This window comes from Puma concolor, chromosome A3 (assembly GCF_028749965.1).
Source record: "Puma concolor isolate L17-30 chromosome A3, mPumCon1.1.hap2, whole genome shotgun sequence".
Classification (NCBI taxonomy): domain Eukaryota; kingdom Metazoa; phylum Chordata; class Mammalia; order Carnivora; family Felidae; genus Puma; species Puma concolor.
In genome coordinates this window covers 1,198,862-1,213,261 of record NC_141669.1, presented here as the reverse complement: position 1 = coordinate 1,213,261, position 14,400 = coordinate 1,198,862, and the positions used below count along the sequence as shown (strand labels likewise).

Sequence of the window (14,400 nt, the reverse complement as noted above, 5' to 3'; positions counted from 1 at the left end):
AGTCGGTTAAGCGTCTGACTTCAGCTTGGGTCATGATCTCGTGGTCTGTGCGTTCAAGCCCCGTGTCGGGCTCTGTGCTGACAGCTCAGAGCCTGGAGCTGCTTCGGAGTCTGTGTCTCCCTCTCTCTCTGCTCCTCCCTGGCTCGTGTTCTCTCTCTCTCTTTCTCTCTCTCTCTCCCTCCCTCTCAAAAATAAATGAGTAAACATTAAAAAAAAAAATGTGTAGAGACAAGTGGCTTGGTTTCAGGGCCCTGAAACAAAACTCCTAGTTAGACGGTCTTGGGCAAGTCCCATCTACAAAACAGTTGTAAAGATACCTTTCTTAGAAAATTGTGAGGATCAGACACAATAACACGCAAAAATGCTCGGTAGTCTGTGACCTGTGAAACGGGCTGGTTACCATGAGCAAAGGGCCTCGTCCCTGGAAAGCATCCTAATGATTTGGAGCAGTGTGGATGGTGATTATACCCGGAACTAGATGACATGGCATCAGCCCCCGGCTTAGACATGTCCTGCCACACCTGCCCACCCCCCTTAACTGTGTGATCGGATTCGACTTTGGGTTCCAAGGAGATTCCAGCCTACACGTATGAACCTTCCTGCAAACATAAGGGCTACCTCTCAGGTGCTGGCTACAAAGTGCGACTCGGAACTCCCGCCAAGGTCTCCCAATCGGTCTTTGAAAAGGGCAAAGAGGCTGTGCTTAAGCTTCATCAAAGCGCCCTCCCCCCCCACCCCGTTACAGAGGGTGGGGCCTCCCGCTGACCTTGCATCCCCTGCAAGGTCAAGGTCCGCTTTGCTTTGTTAAGTGACACAGTTAGATTGCCTGGTGCTTTCCCCCCACGTCGCTCTCCCAGAGGGTTGCTCCATAGCCACTAAGACACCCGTGTTTGGCCACATGCGCTGCTGACCGAACTGACCGCCTGCTCGTCTATCTGCAGATGGAGGTGGACGCCGAGGAGAAGCGCCATCGGACACGGTCCAAAGGGGTTCGAGGTAGGTCCGCGCTTCTCCAAGCCCCCGGAGGCCCCGTTCAGGGTCCCCTTTGTCCTGCGGAGCTGGGTGTGAGGGTCACTCGGACCTGCTCTGACACCACCCTCTCAATAGCTTTCTGTGGGAGAGGGCGCGTGTGATCGATGATAAATCTCTGTTTCCCATCTCTCTGCAGTTCCCGTGGAACCAGCCATACAGGAGCCCTTCAGGTTAGTACTCCGTGGGCACGATGTATCCCCAGAAGCCGTGTAGAGAACCCATGCCTTTTAATGGGCACACTGCTCCCCTCCCGCCCCCGGTCTGTCGGCAGCTTGCTCCTACCCTGCTGCACTGATGGAGGCAACTCCCTGAGACCTGCTAAGAAAAAGCAGCCCTAATTGTTCCCTCCTCCCAGATTTGCCTCCTCTCCGTCCCTCTGTGTGCCCCTCCCCCGATGCCACCAAGCGCTCGGTCCCACCCGCCTGCAGCGAAGCCCCCATGTAATTACCTCTTTCCCGTTGCAGCTGTCCCACGCCGGGCTGTGATGGCAGCGGTCACGTCAGTGGCAAATACGCAAGACACAGAAGGTAACGGCCGCCTTTTTCACTATATACGGTCTACAGTGGCTTGTTGAGGGACCCAGACCCAAGGACGAAAATGAGTGGGGGGTATTCCTGGAAAAGAGTGAGTGCTGTCTTTTCCTCCACTCCTCTGCTGTGAATTCAGCCTTTGGTTTCCCGGGCAGGGTCTCAGAGGGTGGGCAGAATTCACGATAATACATAAGATGACACAAATTAAGACCAGCCTTAAACTCATTTTCCCACACACACAGGGCACCTGCTAAGAGCCTCCCTCTGCCTCACTGGGATGGCTTATTTGTCCGTGCCCTCGTGCTCATTCTGGTAGCTGCAGGGTGGCAAGTCACGGATGGTAAATTAAAGTGTGACCTTCCTGATCCTTCTGGAGGAGCTCAGCTTCCATAATTTATCTGTCCTGGGAAAGGAAGCCCAGGTGGGCACCTGGGCAGCTGCTGGGGGAGGTCCCGGCAGGAGATTAACGTCCAGGACAGATCACACTAATGAGACTTTGGGGCTTAAACGATTATATTATTCTTGCAAACACTGGAGTTTAGGTCCATAACGGCACTGGGTGTGAACATCCAGGAGATCAGGTGGCTAGATAATTATTGCTAAAAACCCATCACAGCAGAATTGTATTGCACATCTAGGGCTGAGAGTCGTGAAGAGATCAATCTTTAGATTTACTTTTGCATAAGGAATTTCTTCCCTGTGCTATTAATGTAGCTTTACCTTTCAAGGGAAGGTTTCGGTCGTGAGGAGTTGGAGATGTTTACAGGCTAGAATAAATTTTTAGCTAATTTTTCACAAATTAGGTTGCGAGGACTAAGGTCGTTCATCCTAACAAACCATCAAGAAGGAAGCCCACGTAATGAAAGCTCAGACCCTCGACCAGGTGTGCCTGAAACACCTCAGGGTGACCCTGCCTGTGCTGCCCTACGTTTCATTCCCTCTTTAGCTGAACATTAATTTATGGGTGAAATCAAGCAATTATTTTGATTGTCCTTCAGTAAAATCAAGGGGAAAATTACAACTTACTCCCCAAACCCCCATGCTAGCATCTAAGGAGACGGGGAATTTTTAACAAGCATCCATGATGAAATGGTTATCAGACTTCTCTACATACCAGAGGAACGACAGGTCGTTTCTAAGGGAATCTGGCAATTTAAAACCTAAATTCAATTTATCATATTATTATTGTTATTGTATATTATAGTAAATTACTGAGTATGTAAGTTAAATAATTAGTTTACTTAAAGTATGTTATTTTATTTTATAAGAATTTATTTTGTAAATTCTTAATCTAAAGGTTTTTAAAACCACATTGCTTATGTTTTCAATGAAAAACAAGTTAGCAAGCCATGAATGAAATCAAGGTTTTCCATTATTCCTCTCTTGATTAGTCAATAGTTAAAATTTATCATACTGTTACCGGAAGGAGTGATTACATTTGGCTAGAAAGTTTGAATTAGATGTTAGCTAGACAATTCATCACCACGGTTTTTCAGGAAAACCCATGACATTTCCAAAGAATCCTCTGAAACACATTCTTACCCAAGGCGCATCAAGCGGTGTGTCCGTGTCCCCACGTGACATGGGCGTGCACACCTGCCTGTGAGGTCTCTTTCCCCGCGTGCACAGAACTTTGGCGCTTAGCTTGGGGGTGGCCTCAAGACCACCAGCCTGCATTTTCTTCTGGGACACGATGCGGGTGTGAGCACAGAGCGTGCGAATCTTCCAGGAGTGATGGGGCTGGCACTTTAGAGAAGGGTCACGGAAACATCCAATTTTAGACAATTTTTCAACCCATTTCTAATTGAATTTAAAATAATGTCATAATTTTTATCACAAGTCATATTCTACGTAATTGTTAAAATTTCTAACATTTTGGTAGAAATAGTTAATGTGGTGGCGGCGGACGAAGGACTTTCCTCCAGCACCACAGCGCCACGAGTCAGCGAGGGGCATTGGACAGATTACTGAACATTTAGGACTTCGATTTCCTCAGTTTTTGAATGAGATACTTACAGACTTTGTTATGTAGAACTAATCACCATTGAGAACTCATGTGACCACATAAGCCGCTTCTCGACAAGACTGTCAGGGCTGTCCATTTTATTTTTGATGTCTATATGTTGTCAATAATTCTCTACGACAGTAGACACACAATGTTACATTAGCATCAGGCGTGCAGCACAATAATCTGACAGCTCTATACGTTGGGCTGTGACCATCACAAGTGTAGTCATCATCTGTCCCCGTACGACACCGTTACAGTATCGCCGACCGTGTCCCCTGTGCTCTGCCTCTCATCCCCATGACTCACTCATTCCGTGACCAGAAGCTGTGTCTCCTCCGTCCCTTCACCCGTCTTCCCCCTTCCCCACCCCCATCCCTCTGGCAGCCACCAGTTCGTCCTCTGTACGTAGAGGTCCGATTCTGCTTTTTGTGTGTTTCTTTGGCTTTTTTTTAGGTTCCCCATATGTATTTGCCTTTCTCCGACTTATTTTACTTAGCATAATACCTTCTTTTTATGGCTGAATAATATTCCTACATATATATACACATACGACGTGGTTTTTCTCCACTCACCTACCAAGAGACACTCGGGCTGCTTCCATATCTTGGTGATTATAGCTAATGTTGCAATAAACATAGGGGTGCATAGAGCTTCTCAAATTAGTGTTTCATTCCATCTGGGCAAATGCCTAGTAGTGAAACCACTGGATCATAGAGTAGCTCTGTTTTCAGTTTTCTGAGGAGCCTCCACCCTGGTCTCCGGTGCTGCTGCACCAGTTTGCATTCCCGCCAACAGCGCACGAGGGTTCTTTCCCCACCTCCTCGCCAGCACTTGTTTCTTGCGTGGTTGATTTTAGCCATTTCTGACAGGTGTGAGGTGATGTCTCATTGTAGTTTTTGATTTTCATTTCCCTAGTGATTATATATTACCGGTAATTTTTAACTAAGGGATGACATTTGAACTACTTAAACCGAAAAGGTGCTTCTCGTAGTAGATGAGACTCATGTATACATTAACATCTTGTGACTGGTGTTATTTCAAATCTGTAACATTTCAATTATTTCTGGCTTTAAAAGATTCCCTGCTACCGAAGTCTCTCCCCTCTGACAGCTATTTATGTACATAAGTGTCTGCACGCACCCCACAGCCCAGGTGTGGCCCTGACCTCCGTACCCACACCACGGGTGTGGTCCTGACCTCGTACCCACAGCACAGGTGTGGCCTTGACTTCTCTGCTGTTCCATCCCCAACGAGACCCAGCCTCTTCCAGTGTGACAAGAGTGGCAGCCTGGGTCTTGGTTTTGATGAAATTACCCACCCTTTTGGTATTTTAGCAACATGATATTCAGGGAATGTATTTTCATTTTATTAGGGATATAATTTCATTTTATTCGTATATCATGTCAGTTCGTAGTCAAGCAAAAAGGTACTTTAGTATGTGGACACATCTATTTATTTGAACACGCGGAAAGTAATTCGAGGCAGGTGTGGGAAATCTATACTGCGCTTGAACAAAAGACAGCCTGTTCATGGGTATGTTTTTATTTTCTTTTAAGTGTATTTCTTTATTTTGAGGGGAAGGGGAGGGCAAAGAGCGAGAGAGAGGGAGGGAGAGAGTCCCCAGCCGGCTCTGTGCTGTCACTACACAGCCTGACATGGGGCTTGATCTCATGAACTGTGAGATCTTGACCTGAGCTTCAGTCAGACGCTCAACCACCTGAGCCCCCAGGTGCCCCCACGGGCATTTGTTTATGTTCATGGGTCATAAACAGTCTGAAGTAGCTGGTAAACACGTGTGCAACTCTGCACAATTAAAAGTTGGATCAAAGATGTAAATTAGGAAGCACATGAGGGAAACAGGAACATACTTTTACCAGAAACCCAGGATGTGTCAGGGGTTTGAGCAGAGCATTGCGTTTTGTTCTGAGTCTTTGGGCAGCTGAAGCAAAAATGGGAAAAAAGAAAGAGTTCCACTACCTGGTGCAAGTGGTACATCAGTCCCTTAGTGCCGGAGGTAAACACATCTGAATTGCCATCCAGTGACCAGCAGGGATCCAGGCTCAGTCAACACTCTGTGCCCTGGAAGACAGAATAAGGACCAGGCCCCTCATGAAGCTAATCAACATCAGAAACGTTTCTCTTCAGAAGCATCATTGGTATCTGGACACATGAGTCTGACTTCTGTTTTTCCCACCTGAGGTTTCGTGTTACCACCATACAAGTGTGACAAAAACACTACGGACTTGGCGATCAGGGCAGAAATAAGTCTCCTGTTATGAACCAGGGCACTAACATAGCCTCTTCTGTATGCAGTGAGTGATCTCTTCCTTTGGACTCACTGTCACACAGCCTCACATGTGGCTCAGTGAATTCTGCCTCCCTGAGTGCATACGACCTTTCTTAGCGATACTTACAGGTAGCTAGAGACCCTTGTGTATTTCAAACATGGGTCCAACTACGGGGCTTCTCTGTAGATGGGAAAACTCACTTCTTTTTCAATGTTTATTCATCTTTGAGAGAGACAGAACACAAGCATGGGAAGGGCAGAGAGAGGGGGAGACACAGAATCCGAAGCAGGCTCCAGGCTCCGAGCTGTCAGCACAGAGCCTGACGCGGGGCTCGAACTCATGGAGTGTGAGGTCATGACCTGAGCCGAAGTCGGACTCTCAGCCGACTGAGCCACCCAAGTGCCCCAAAACTACCTATCTTAAGTGGGTTTTCCAAAGTCTTTGATGCCCAAGTTCAGGGACAGGAGCTTCCTGAGCCCCCTCTGCTCTCCTCCTCATCACCTCCTTTCCCAGAGTGTAAGCATGTCAGATGCCCATGGGTGAAAAACCACTGGTTTCCCACATGTCCACAGCTATCTCTGCGGTGGGAAGGTGGCAGAGAAAATGGAATGTGTGGAAACTACACCCTTGGAATTCAGGGAGTTGCTGGCCCGTGAATGTGTTGGCGGAGAAGGGGCCAGGCCAGGTGGGAAGTGTGCAGACGTCGCCAAGGCCCGCGGAGGGAGCAACACGACTGCGCAGGGTGTCCGTGGCTGCTGAGCCTGACCCTGGAGCTGGCGGGGGCACCTCAGGCTGCACGTCCCCCCGGCCAAAGATGGACATCTCAAGGAAGGGTGGGGACATGGTGACAAGAAGCCTCACATATGACTTCTTATGTAAAATCATTGTGGCCGCTCAGCCACACGACGGAGAGATGTGGTTATTAATCCAGAGCTTTGCAGAGCTTTGCAAGAAGGGATACTAAGATAGGAGCAAAATGCCAAATGTCAAAGCCTTTCTGCAAAAAATCTACTTACGAACATTTAACGAAGATTGAAAACTCTACTGCCTTACATTCACAATTCATGTTTTTCTCCCCCTGTTGATATGAAATATTGTTTGTGTTAAAGCAAAATAATGTTTAGAAAGGGGTATATCTCTGTAAGCTAAATTTATTGCCAAAATTATGGTCAATTTACTATTCTTAAAGTTTTTAGAAATTTCACCAATGCCAATTAGAAATAGGAATGATAAAAAATATATCAATATCTATTACAGATTAATACTGACCAGTGTAGAGAAATTTGAATCGTAGCCTTTTCTGTAATAGTTATGTACATCCTGGAACATTTGGAATTGTTGGATTCTTTCTGAATAGCGATTGTTGTATGAGCCTCTAGTGAGAGAGACAGAGAGACAGAGGAAACCGCTAACTTGGATTCATTCCTCACTCATCTGTTGTGTGACCTCTCCAGATTTCTTTCTGAAATTTAGTGGATTTCATTTATATTTACCCCTCACTTCAGTTTCTAAAAGTATGTGTTTGTTGGGCATAAGGTTCTGATGGAATATTTGACCTGAAATCTACCTTCAGAGTCTTGCCCACTCAACAAGCACCCAAAAGCTAGGTGATGGGTATCAGTATCATATTTCAATCCTCCCCAATTTAGAAAATTCTGAGTCAAGTCAATTGATCTTGAAACTTTAAAATTAAAAGCTCCAAATGGTAGCTTTCCTTTTTCATTAGAAAATTATTGGATTCTCTCTGGCTTGTTGTGCACATTCCGTATTCAGATTTTTTTTCCCATCTCGTATACCTCTGCACCCGCCAGTGTGATTGCCATGGCGGCAGCCGCGGGTGAATAATTGCCTGTCTTCACTGGAGCTTGTTCTGGAGCTGAAGTCGAGGGCTTGCTTCCTGATGTACGCATGCCTCATTTGGATTCTGCCAACAGCCTGGGGGCTGTATTATTCATGCCTTGGCAGAGAGCACTCACTAAAAGCCTTGGAACAGAGCCAGGTACTGGCGAGAGATAGTGGAGTGGAGCATTGCAATGTGCAACAGAGAAGAGCATCTATAATCCAAAAAAAAAAAAAGAAGAAGAAGAAGAAGAAGAAGAAAGAAAGAAAGAAAGAGAAGAGGAGGAAGAAACAGGGAGGAAGCAGAAACAGGGATCCCTGCGTTTCCCTTTTACCCATTTCACACTGATAGAAATTTCATTTGCATTAAAATAAAACACCCCAGCATAATTGCATTTTTTTCTAACTACGCTTGAAAGTTTAACACAATTTTCCACGTTTAATTGCAAAGCTGATTTTAATTAGTAAGGGCCTGCATGTGAAAAATGAAGATTCACTCGGGTGCATGGGGCACACTGCAGTGTTTGCTGAATGCTCTAATTAATGTATGGATGCCATACAGCAGGGCACGCCGTGGGACGCTCATGAAAAATTCTGTGCACGAAGCCACTCAGCCAGGCTATCGGTGTTTTACTTCACAAACCCGCAAGAGTCAAGAACTCCCCCCTCGTTCTTTACGAGCCGTCATTGTGCACGCCATCACCCCATCCGTGAACCCTATGGCACGCCTCTCCTTTTTACCGTTCGTCACTGGCATTATAAACCAGAAGTCAGGGCATATATGTTTTAACATCAATTTGGTAGCTTGCACGACGGTACAGGGGGCAGAAATTTGGAGATCTGGGGACTTATTTGTATGGAGTAGAATCAAAGCAGGAGGGTTCCCGGACTCGCCGCTCACAGCTTATCATTAGTCACATGTGTGCAGACAGACGAAATGCAGGCACAGTCCTTTCAGACCAAGACGACACTTAACCTTTCTTGTCACAATACATCCTTTATTTGGAAAAATAAATAAATAAATACAAAGCTCCCTGGCCGTTATCCTGGAAACGCAGTCTGCTTGCTGCCTGTAGTACGTCTGCCCAGATGGCCAGGTCTCTGGCCGTTGCCTGTTTCATCATGTATCTTAGAGCTCAGCGTGACTGATTCAGTGCATTTAAATCTGGAAAACAAAACACATAACGCAGTTGGGGCACGCTTTTGATGTTGACGAAATTCTATATATGTTTCAAATAATTCCACATTCACAGAGAAGGAACTTGGGCATTTTCGGGCAGTTACGAACGTCCGTAAGCGTACCCGCGGACACTCGGTGGCATTCACAGTCTGGATTGGTCAAGTCTAGACGTAGCATTTATAACCTGGCTCTCATTTCTTGACTAATGATGAGAATATATGAACATGGCTCTGAAACGTCAACAGAGTGTTTACTCCTCGGAAATTGGTGGGAACAACAGGCATCATCTCGGGTTCTCCCCAAGTTCAGTTCTGACCGCCACCACGTGCACCGGGATTACGGCAGCCGCTTTCTCCATGGGATGCGCGGACAGGAGGGTTCCTGAGGTCAGTGGGGGCTGAGCCACTGTGGGACCCACAGTGCATGCTGACAACTCTTCCCCCTGGGACGGGAGGGGCCAGGCTCCTCCCGCTGCGAGGTGCACGTCCCCACATGAGAGCTTGCAGGCGGGGGGGAGAGGGGATCTCCGGGTGGGGAACCCCCCACCAGATTTCAGCATGCACACGGGTGAGGATTCCAGGAAGGGCTCCCAGCACCCGGAATCTGTTTCACAACGAACGGTTTTGGGGGAACCGCCTGGTGAGCCCCACTGTGAGCCCGTTCCTTAAATCCATGTTGGAGAGCAGTCACACTGCGCTCACCTGTACCCACACCCTGAGGACCCTCGTGAGGACTCCCTTCTCCTCGTTCTCTGATCTTGTGTCCCGAAGAGAAAACAGTGTGTCAAACATCAGACCCCAAGACCCTATTGAAACCGTACCCTCTTCCTGACTGAATTAGCGAGAGACGGAGGGAGGAAGTGCTCACTTAGCGGTAACGCTGCTTTCGTTCAGTGAGATTTTAGTGCTTTTGTGTGAAAAGTTTCTGTGTGACTAAGTATGTCGCCAGCTGCAGTAAATGGAAAACCCTCGTCCGACGGGCTTACAAAATGCAGAATTAACCGTCTCACGTAAACTGGAAACAAAGAGCCCCCCTCCCTCAGGGGCTTGTGCCCCATCACCAGCCCCTCTGCTGCAAAGCTCTCCCGAGTCACGGGACAGAAGACACCGGACGGGTCACTTCTAGGACCTCGCGGAATCACAAGGGGGAACTTTCCGAGAAGCTGCCAACACCACCCTCTGTTCCAGTGCTCCAGCTGGGTCTCCAGCCACCTGCGAGCCCTCCCTGATCACCCTCCTGACTGTCGGGCCCACCCCTGGAGCTGGAGGCGGGGTCAGTGCCCCTAAGGCAAGGGTTCTCAAAGCAGGGTTCCGTGACCTGGAACATCAGTGCCACCTGGAAACCTTCTGGGAAGCCGGCACGTGCTTGGGCCCCACTCCAGACCTGCTGGATGAGACGCTGCGGAGGGGGCCCCGCGGTCTGGGATTCTGATGCTCCCTGAGTTGGACAACCGCCGCCCAAGGAACAGGTCTGTGTATACAGAAGGCAGGCACCTGGTCAGAGGGAGTCTGCAGGTAACGGAGGAAAGAAACTTCTTCTGGGCAGAAGCATCTAGCAGGAACGGGTACGAATCTGAAAAATCTTGGGTGGTGACAAAAGCCGCGCCCCGAAGACCCCAAGTGCCAGAAGCTGCCTCAAAAATCTGCCCTCCTCCCCTCTCCCGGGTGGGGGCGGCCCGGGAACGTCTCGGTCCCGGCCGGACAGACTTCGGCGGACGCGAGGCCACAGCCTGCCGTCCCACCTCACAGACTTCAGCCCTGCCTGTGACCGTGATGTGGCCCCAGCATTTCCCAGGAGCTGGGGAGGAGGGCTGTCCCCCCAGCAGCCCCTGCCATGCCCCCGTGGTGCCGCCATGACCTTCGCTCCCGAGGCCTCACTGTGGCCACGGAGGACGACTCCCAACTGGGGACAGTGCCGTCCTGCATCCGGCTCTCCTCCCACGGCGGAATCAAGGGAGCGGGCCTGGTTGGGAAGGGGTCAGGGCAGACCAGGCAGCCTCGCCAGGCTCAGCCCCGTCCCGGATTGGGACCCCCCCAGAGCCATCTCCGGGCATCGTGTTGCACTCACGGGTGGGGTCCAGGGGCTCAGGGCTGCTCAGAGCCCCCTCCAGGCCCTGGGCCAGCGTGCCGTCTGAGAGCCAGGCGCTGCAGCCGCCTGGCCGTTTCTGCCCCACGGCCTTGGCCCGAAAAGAGCGCGGCAGCCAGGAGCACGCAGGGATGCAGGGCCCGGGCGGGCGGGCTGGGGGGAGAGCCGGACGCGCCCTGGAGACTGTGTGGAGCCTGACTCGGACAGGCGTGCCTGGGCCCCGGCAGTCTCCGTCGAGCCCTTCTGGGCTTAGAATGGATCCTCAAGATAAACGCACCTTCCCTTTCCCGCTAAAGGAGAGTGCTGCACTCCATTTGTATGATTCAACAGACTTTGAAAGATCCACTCATTGTAATTTAGTAGCCACTCTCCGGGCTGTGAATATTACCTAATGCTATATTTAACATCGCCAGGGATACGCTTCACGTACAAGTGGATGCATTTCCTAAAACTCCAGGGAGCGAGAGCAGGGAAATGAGCATCTTGGAAGAAATTCCACGCGTAAATAATGCATAACGATTCAGGGATGCGCCCGAACCGCTTTGTGAGCCCCTCGGCCAGCGCAATGGCTTGTGAGTGGAGAGTCTGTGCTCCCCCGAGAGCAGGTGGGCAGGACAGGCTGGAGGGGAGCGGGCCCAGCGGTGCCGTGTGCTTCTCCAGAGAGCAGCTGAGCTAAGAGGGCGGGAGGCAGAGGCGCCATCCGGGGAAGGGTCCGCCAGACGGCAGTCCTGGAGTAGAGGCCTCAACCGCGGGTCGTGCGCACTCGTTCTCGTGGATGCTTCTGGTCCCTGCTCACGCAGACCTGGCCCATCACGTGGAGAGCAGCTACTCGGCATGGGGTCAGGAACAGAGACTCCGTCCTGGTGGGGCCACATATGGGCACAGGCCCCTCCTCGTGTCTTCTCGATTCACCCCCTCCCGGCGGGGGCCCAGGGGTGGGGACAGGCGGGGTGGGTGCCGACAGAGTTCTCTCCAAGAACAGGTGGCTAAAGGAGCCAAGGCCTCACAGGTGGGACGCAGCGTGGTGGGACGGTGGCCGCCAAGAAGGGTCCTGGCCAGCAGACATCGGGAACGCCGCTGTAGCCCCTCCCCCCTTCCCTACGGGAAGCCCCTGTAATGCCTGTAACAGTAACGACAGCGGCAGGACTATTCGAGAAGCACTTTATAGTTTACAAGTCCTGGGCCCATGGGTGGTGGCACTGGCCACCAGCACAGCTCCGTGGTCCTGGGCTGCTATCCACACCCGGGTGGACTTCTGTCCCCTCCAGCGCCAGCCCCTCCTGCGAGGCGGGCATGGCCTTTATCGGGGACACTTCTTAAATTATCCTAGATCGACTTCTAATACACGAAAAGAAGGGGGTGTGGTGCAGGCTGAGAAGAGGAGAATTTGGGGGGGCTTTCACAGCCCTTCCCCAGCCAGGATGCGCGTCCGGTGGCTCTCGTCCCCACCCGGGGCCATCGGGGCACTGGGGGGACACGGGGCACGCGGCACGGCGCCTGGCACCAGGTCTGCAGGGAGGGACCGTGCACACGCAGGGCTCCGCAATCTTTGAAACGCTTCCGAACTTGGAAAGATAAAAAGGGGTTAGCTTTTCAGATGCTCTTAACTGACTCTCCAGGGGCCTCTGTTCACCAGAGAGGCTGAAGGGAGTCAGAGTGACTTAGAGTAAAGGACGGAAACGGGGACAGCCTTCTCTGAGTATGGATTGCGTTATGGTCACTGCGTGACATCTGCCCCGGACGTCAGCCACCACTGCTGCTGGGTTTTTCCTTTGATTTTAATGTGTGTTTGCTGTTTATTCAAATCAGTCTCAGGATTTAAATTTGTATTTGTTTTTACTTTCACCGAACATTATAACATGAGCCTTTTCCTGTATCAGTAAAGACTTTTATTTTGACTTCCATGGCTGACTTCCAACTCCACTCTTATTGTTAGAAATAATTTAGTTTTTTGAAACTTTCTCGTGTTATGAAAAATGTGTGATAAGTATCTTTACAGATAGCTTTTTACGACTTTGACTCTTTGGTGCATGTTGTCATAAGGAGAAGGTGGGGCTGCAGAGCAGGAAAACAGGAACTGTTCTTTTAAGTTTCTTTCCAGCAAAAGGAATCTTCATACGTTCCCACCAGCAGAAGGATGCGATGTTACCCCATTGCACACAATAGGGGATGTAATTGTTTCTAAAATACTTCCTTCTTCTTGGAAAAAGAGTTATAGTATTTGTGAAAGGATCCATTTTTAAAAGATTGATCATTATTTTCAACAGTGCCTTTTCCGGACAATTCCGGACAATGGCATGCTTAGCCATGAAAGCCACGCTTTCTTCCTGCCTGAGAATGATCCCCCTTAGTGTTTGGGCGAGCTGGCCCCCCAGACCGCTCCTCCCTCCCACAGCCTAGGACAGTGTTTTCCACAGCCGGACAAAGGCAGAGGGGCCGATGCTTTGCGCCAGGCAGAAAAGGACACTCACCTTCTCCTCTCTGTCATGGTCACCCGGCTCACCCCTCCCTGCCACCAGCCCAGCCTTGAACAGCAAGCACGGGATGCAGAAGAGGAGGCAGGTGACCAGACAACAAAGCCTGAAGCACAAGTGTGTCTGTGCAGGGACAGGGCACACGAGAAAGTGGAAAGTCACCTTGACCTCCTCAAGGCGCATCCACGGGCGCACCTGTCGTCGCCTGGGTTTCTTGGAGGCGCCTTCCCCCCGAGTCCTTTTCCTGACACCTCGGACACAGCACCAGGCCCCGGGCGTCTCTGTGCTCCCATCGGCCGACGAGTGAGCAGGACCCCCCACCAATGCCGCTGCATTTTAACTTTGAGCTGGTGAGCGTGCCCAGACACGTTCCTTTCCATCTGTCACGTGTCTTCATGATTTAACTTCAGGAAGATTAGACAATCTTCTTCTTGTCACCAGTTGCAATGCCAAAGGACAGCAAGGCAACCACTTAAATTGTCCTGGCTTCATTTGTACAGGGAAGGGAGGACAGGGTGTGAGCTTGGTCCCCTCCCTGCGCTGCGTCTCCATGCTCGGGACTGATAGCGATCTATACACGCCAAACTCTCGGAGCTTCGGGACAGCCCCATTCACCGTGACCCTGTCATTCCATCATTCCATGCACTTGGATAAACTCTGGCCAAACGTGTCCCTTCCTGATGGTGAGAGCTGATCTGGTGCGTGGGAGGCCGACCCTGGACTGCTCCTGCTTCCGGCCGGTCGCCGCAAGCTCCGGGATGGCCTCCGTCCCTTTGCACAGACAGGGCTACCAGTGACCAGAAGGCTGGTTAACTTAGTCTTCTGGAAACTGACGGTACGTGAGATCCCACAGTTGTCTCCATCGAGTTACTGGAGTAAATCGTGTAAGCCGGCAGTGTTCCCGGCACAGGGACTGATGGCGAGTTAGCACGTCCAGGCCTGCCCCCGACCCCTGTGGCCTCGG

General features: G+C 50.5%; 1 protein-coding gene across 14 annotated transcripts in view; it reads left to right on the top strand.

Moving 5' to 3' along the window:
• Positions 1-14,400, top strand: part of MYT1L (myelin transcription factor 1 like) — a 427,914-nt gene that overhangs the window by 284,134 nt on the left and 129,380 nt on the right. For all 14 annotated transcript variants that reach the window (XM_086699913.1, XM_086699905.1, XM_086699917.1 and 11 more), the window contains 3 exons: positions 942-996; positions 1,169-1,202; positions 1,497-1,559. In XM_086699913.1, coding sequence (XP_086556039.1) covers positions 942-996; positions 1,169-1,202; positions 1,497-1,559 — 152 coding nt within the window. The remainder of the gene's footprint in view (positions 1-941; positions 997-1,168; positions 1,203-1,496; positions 1,560-14,400) is intronic.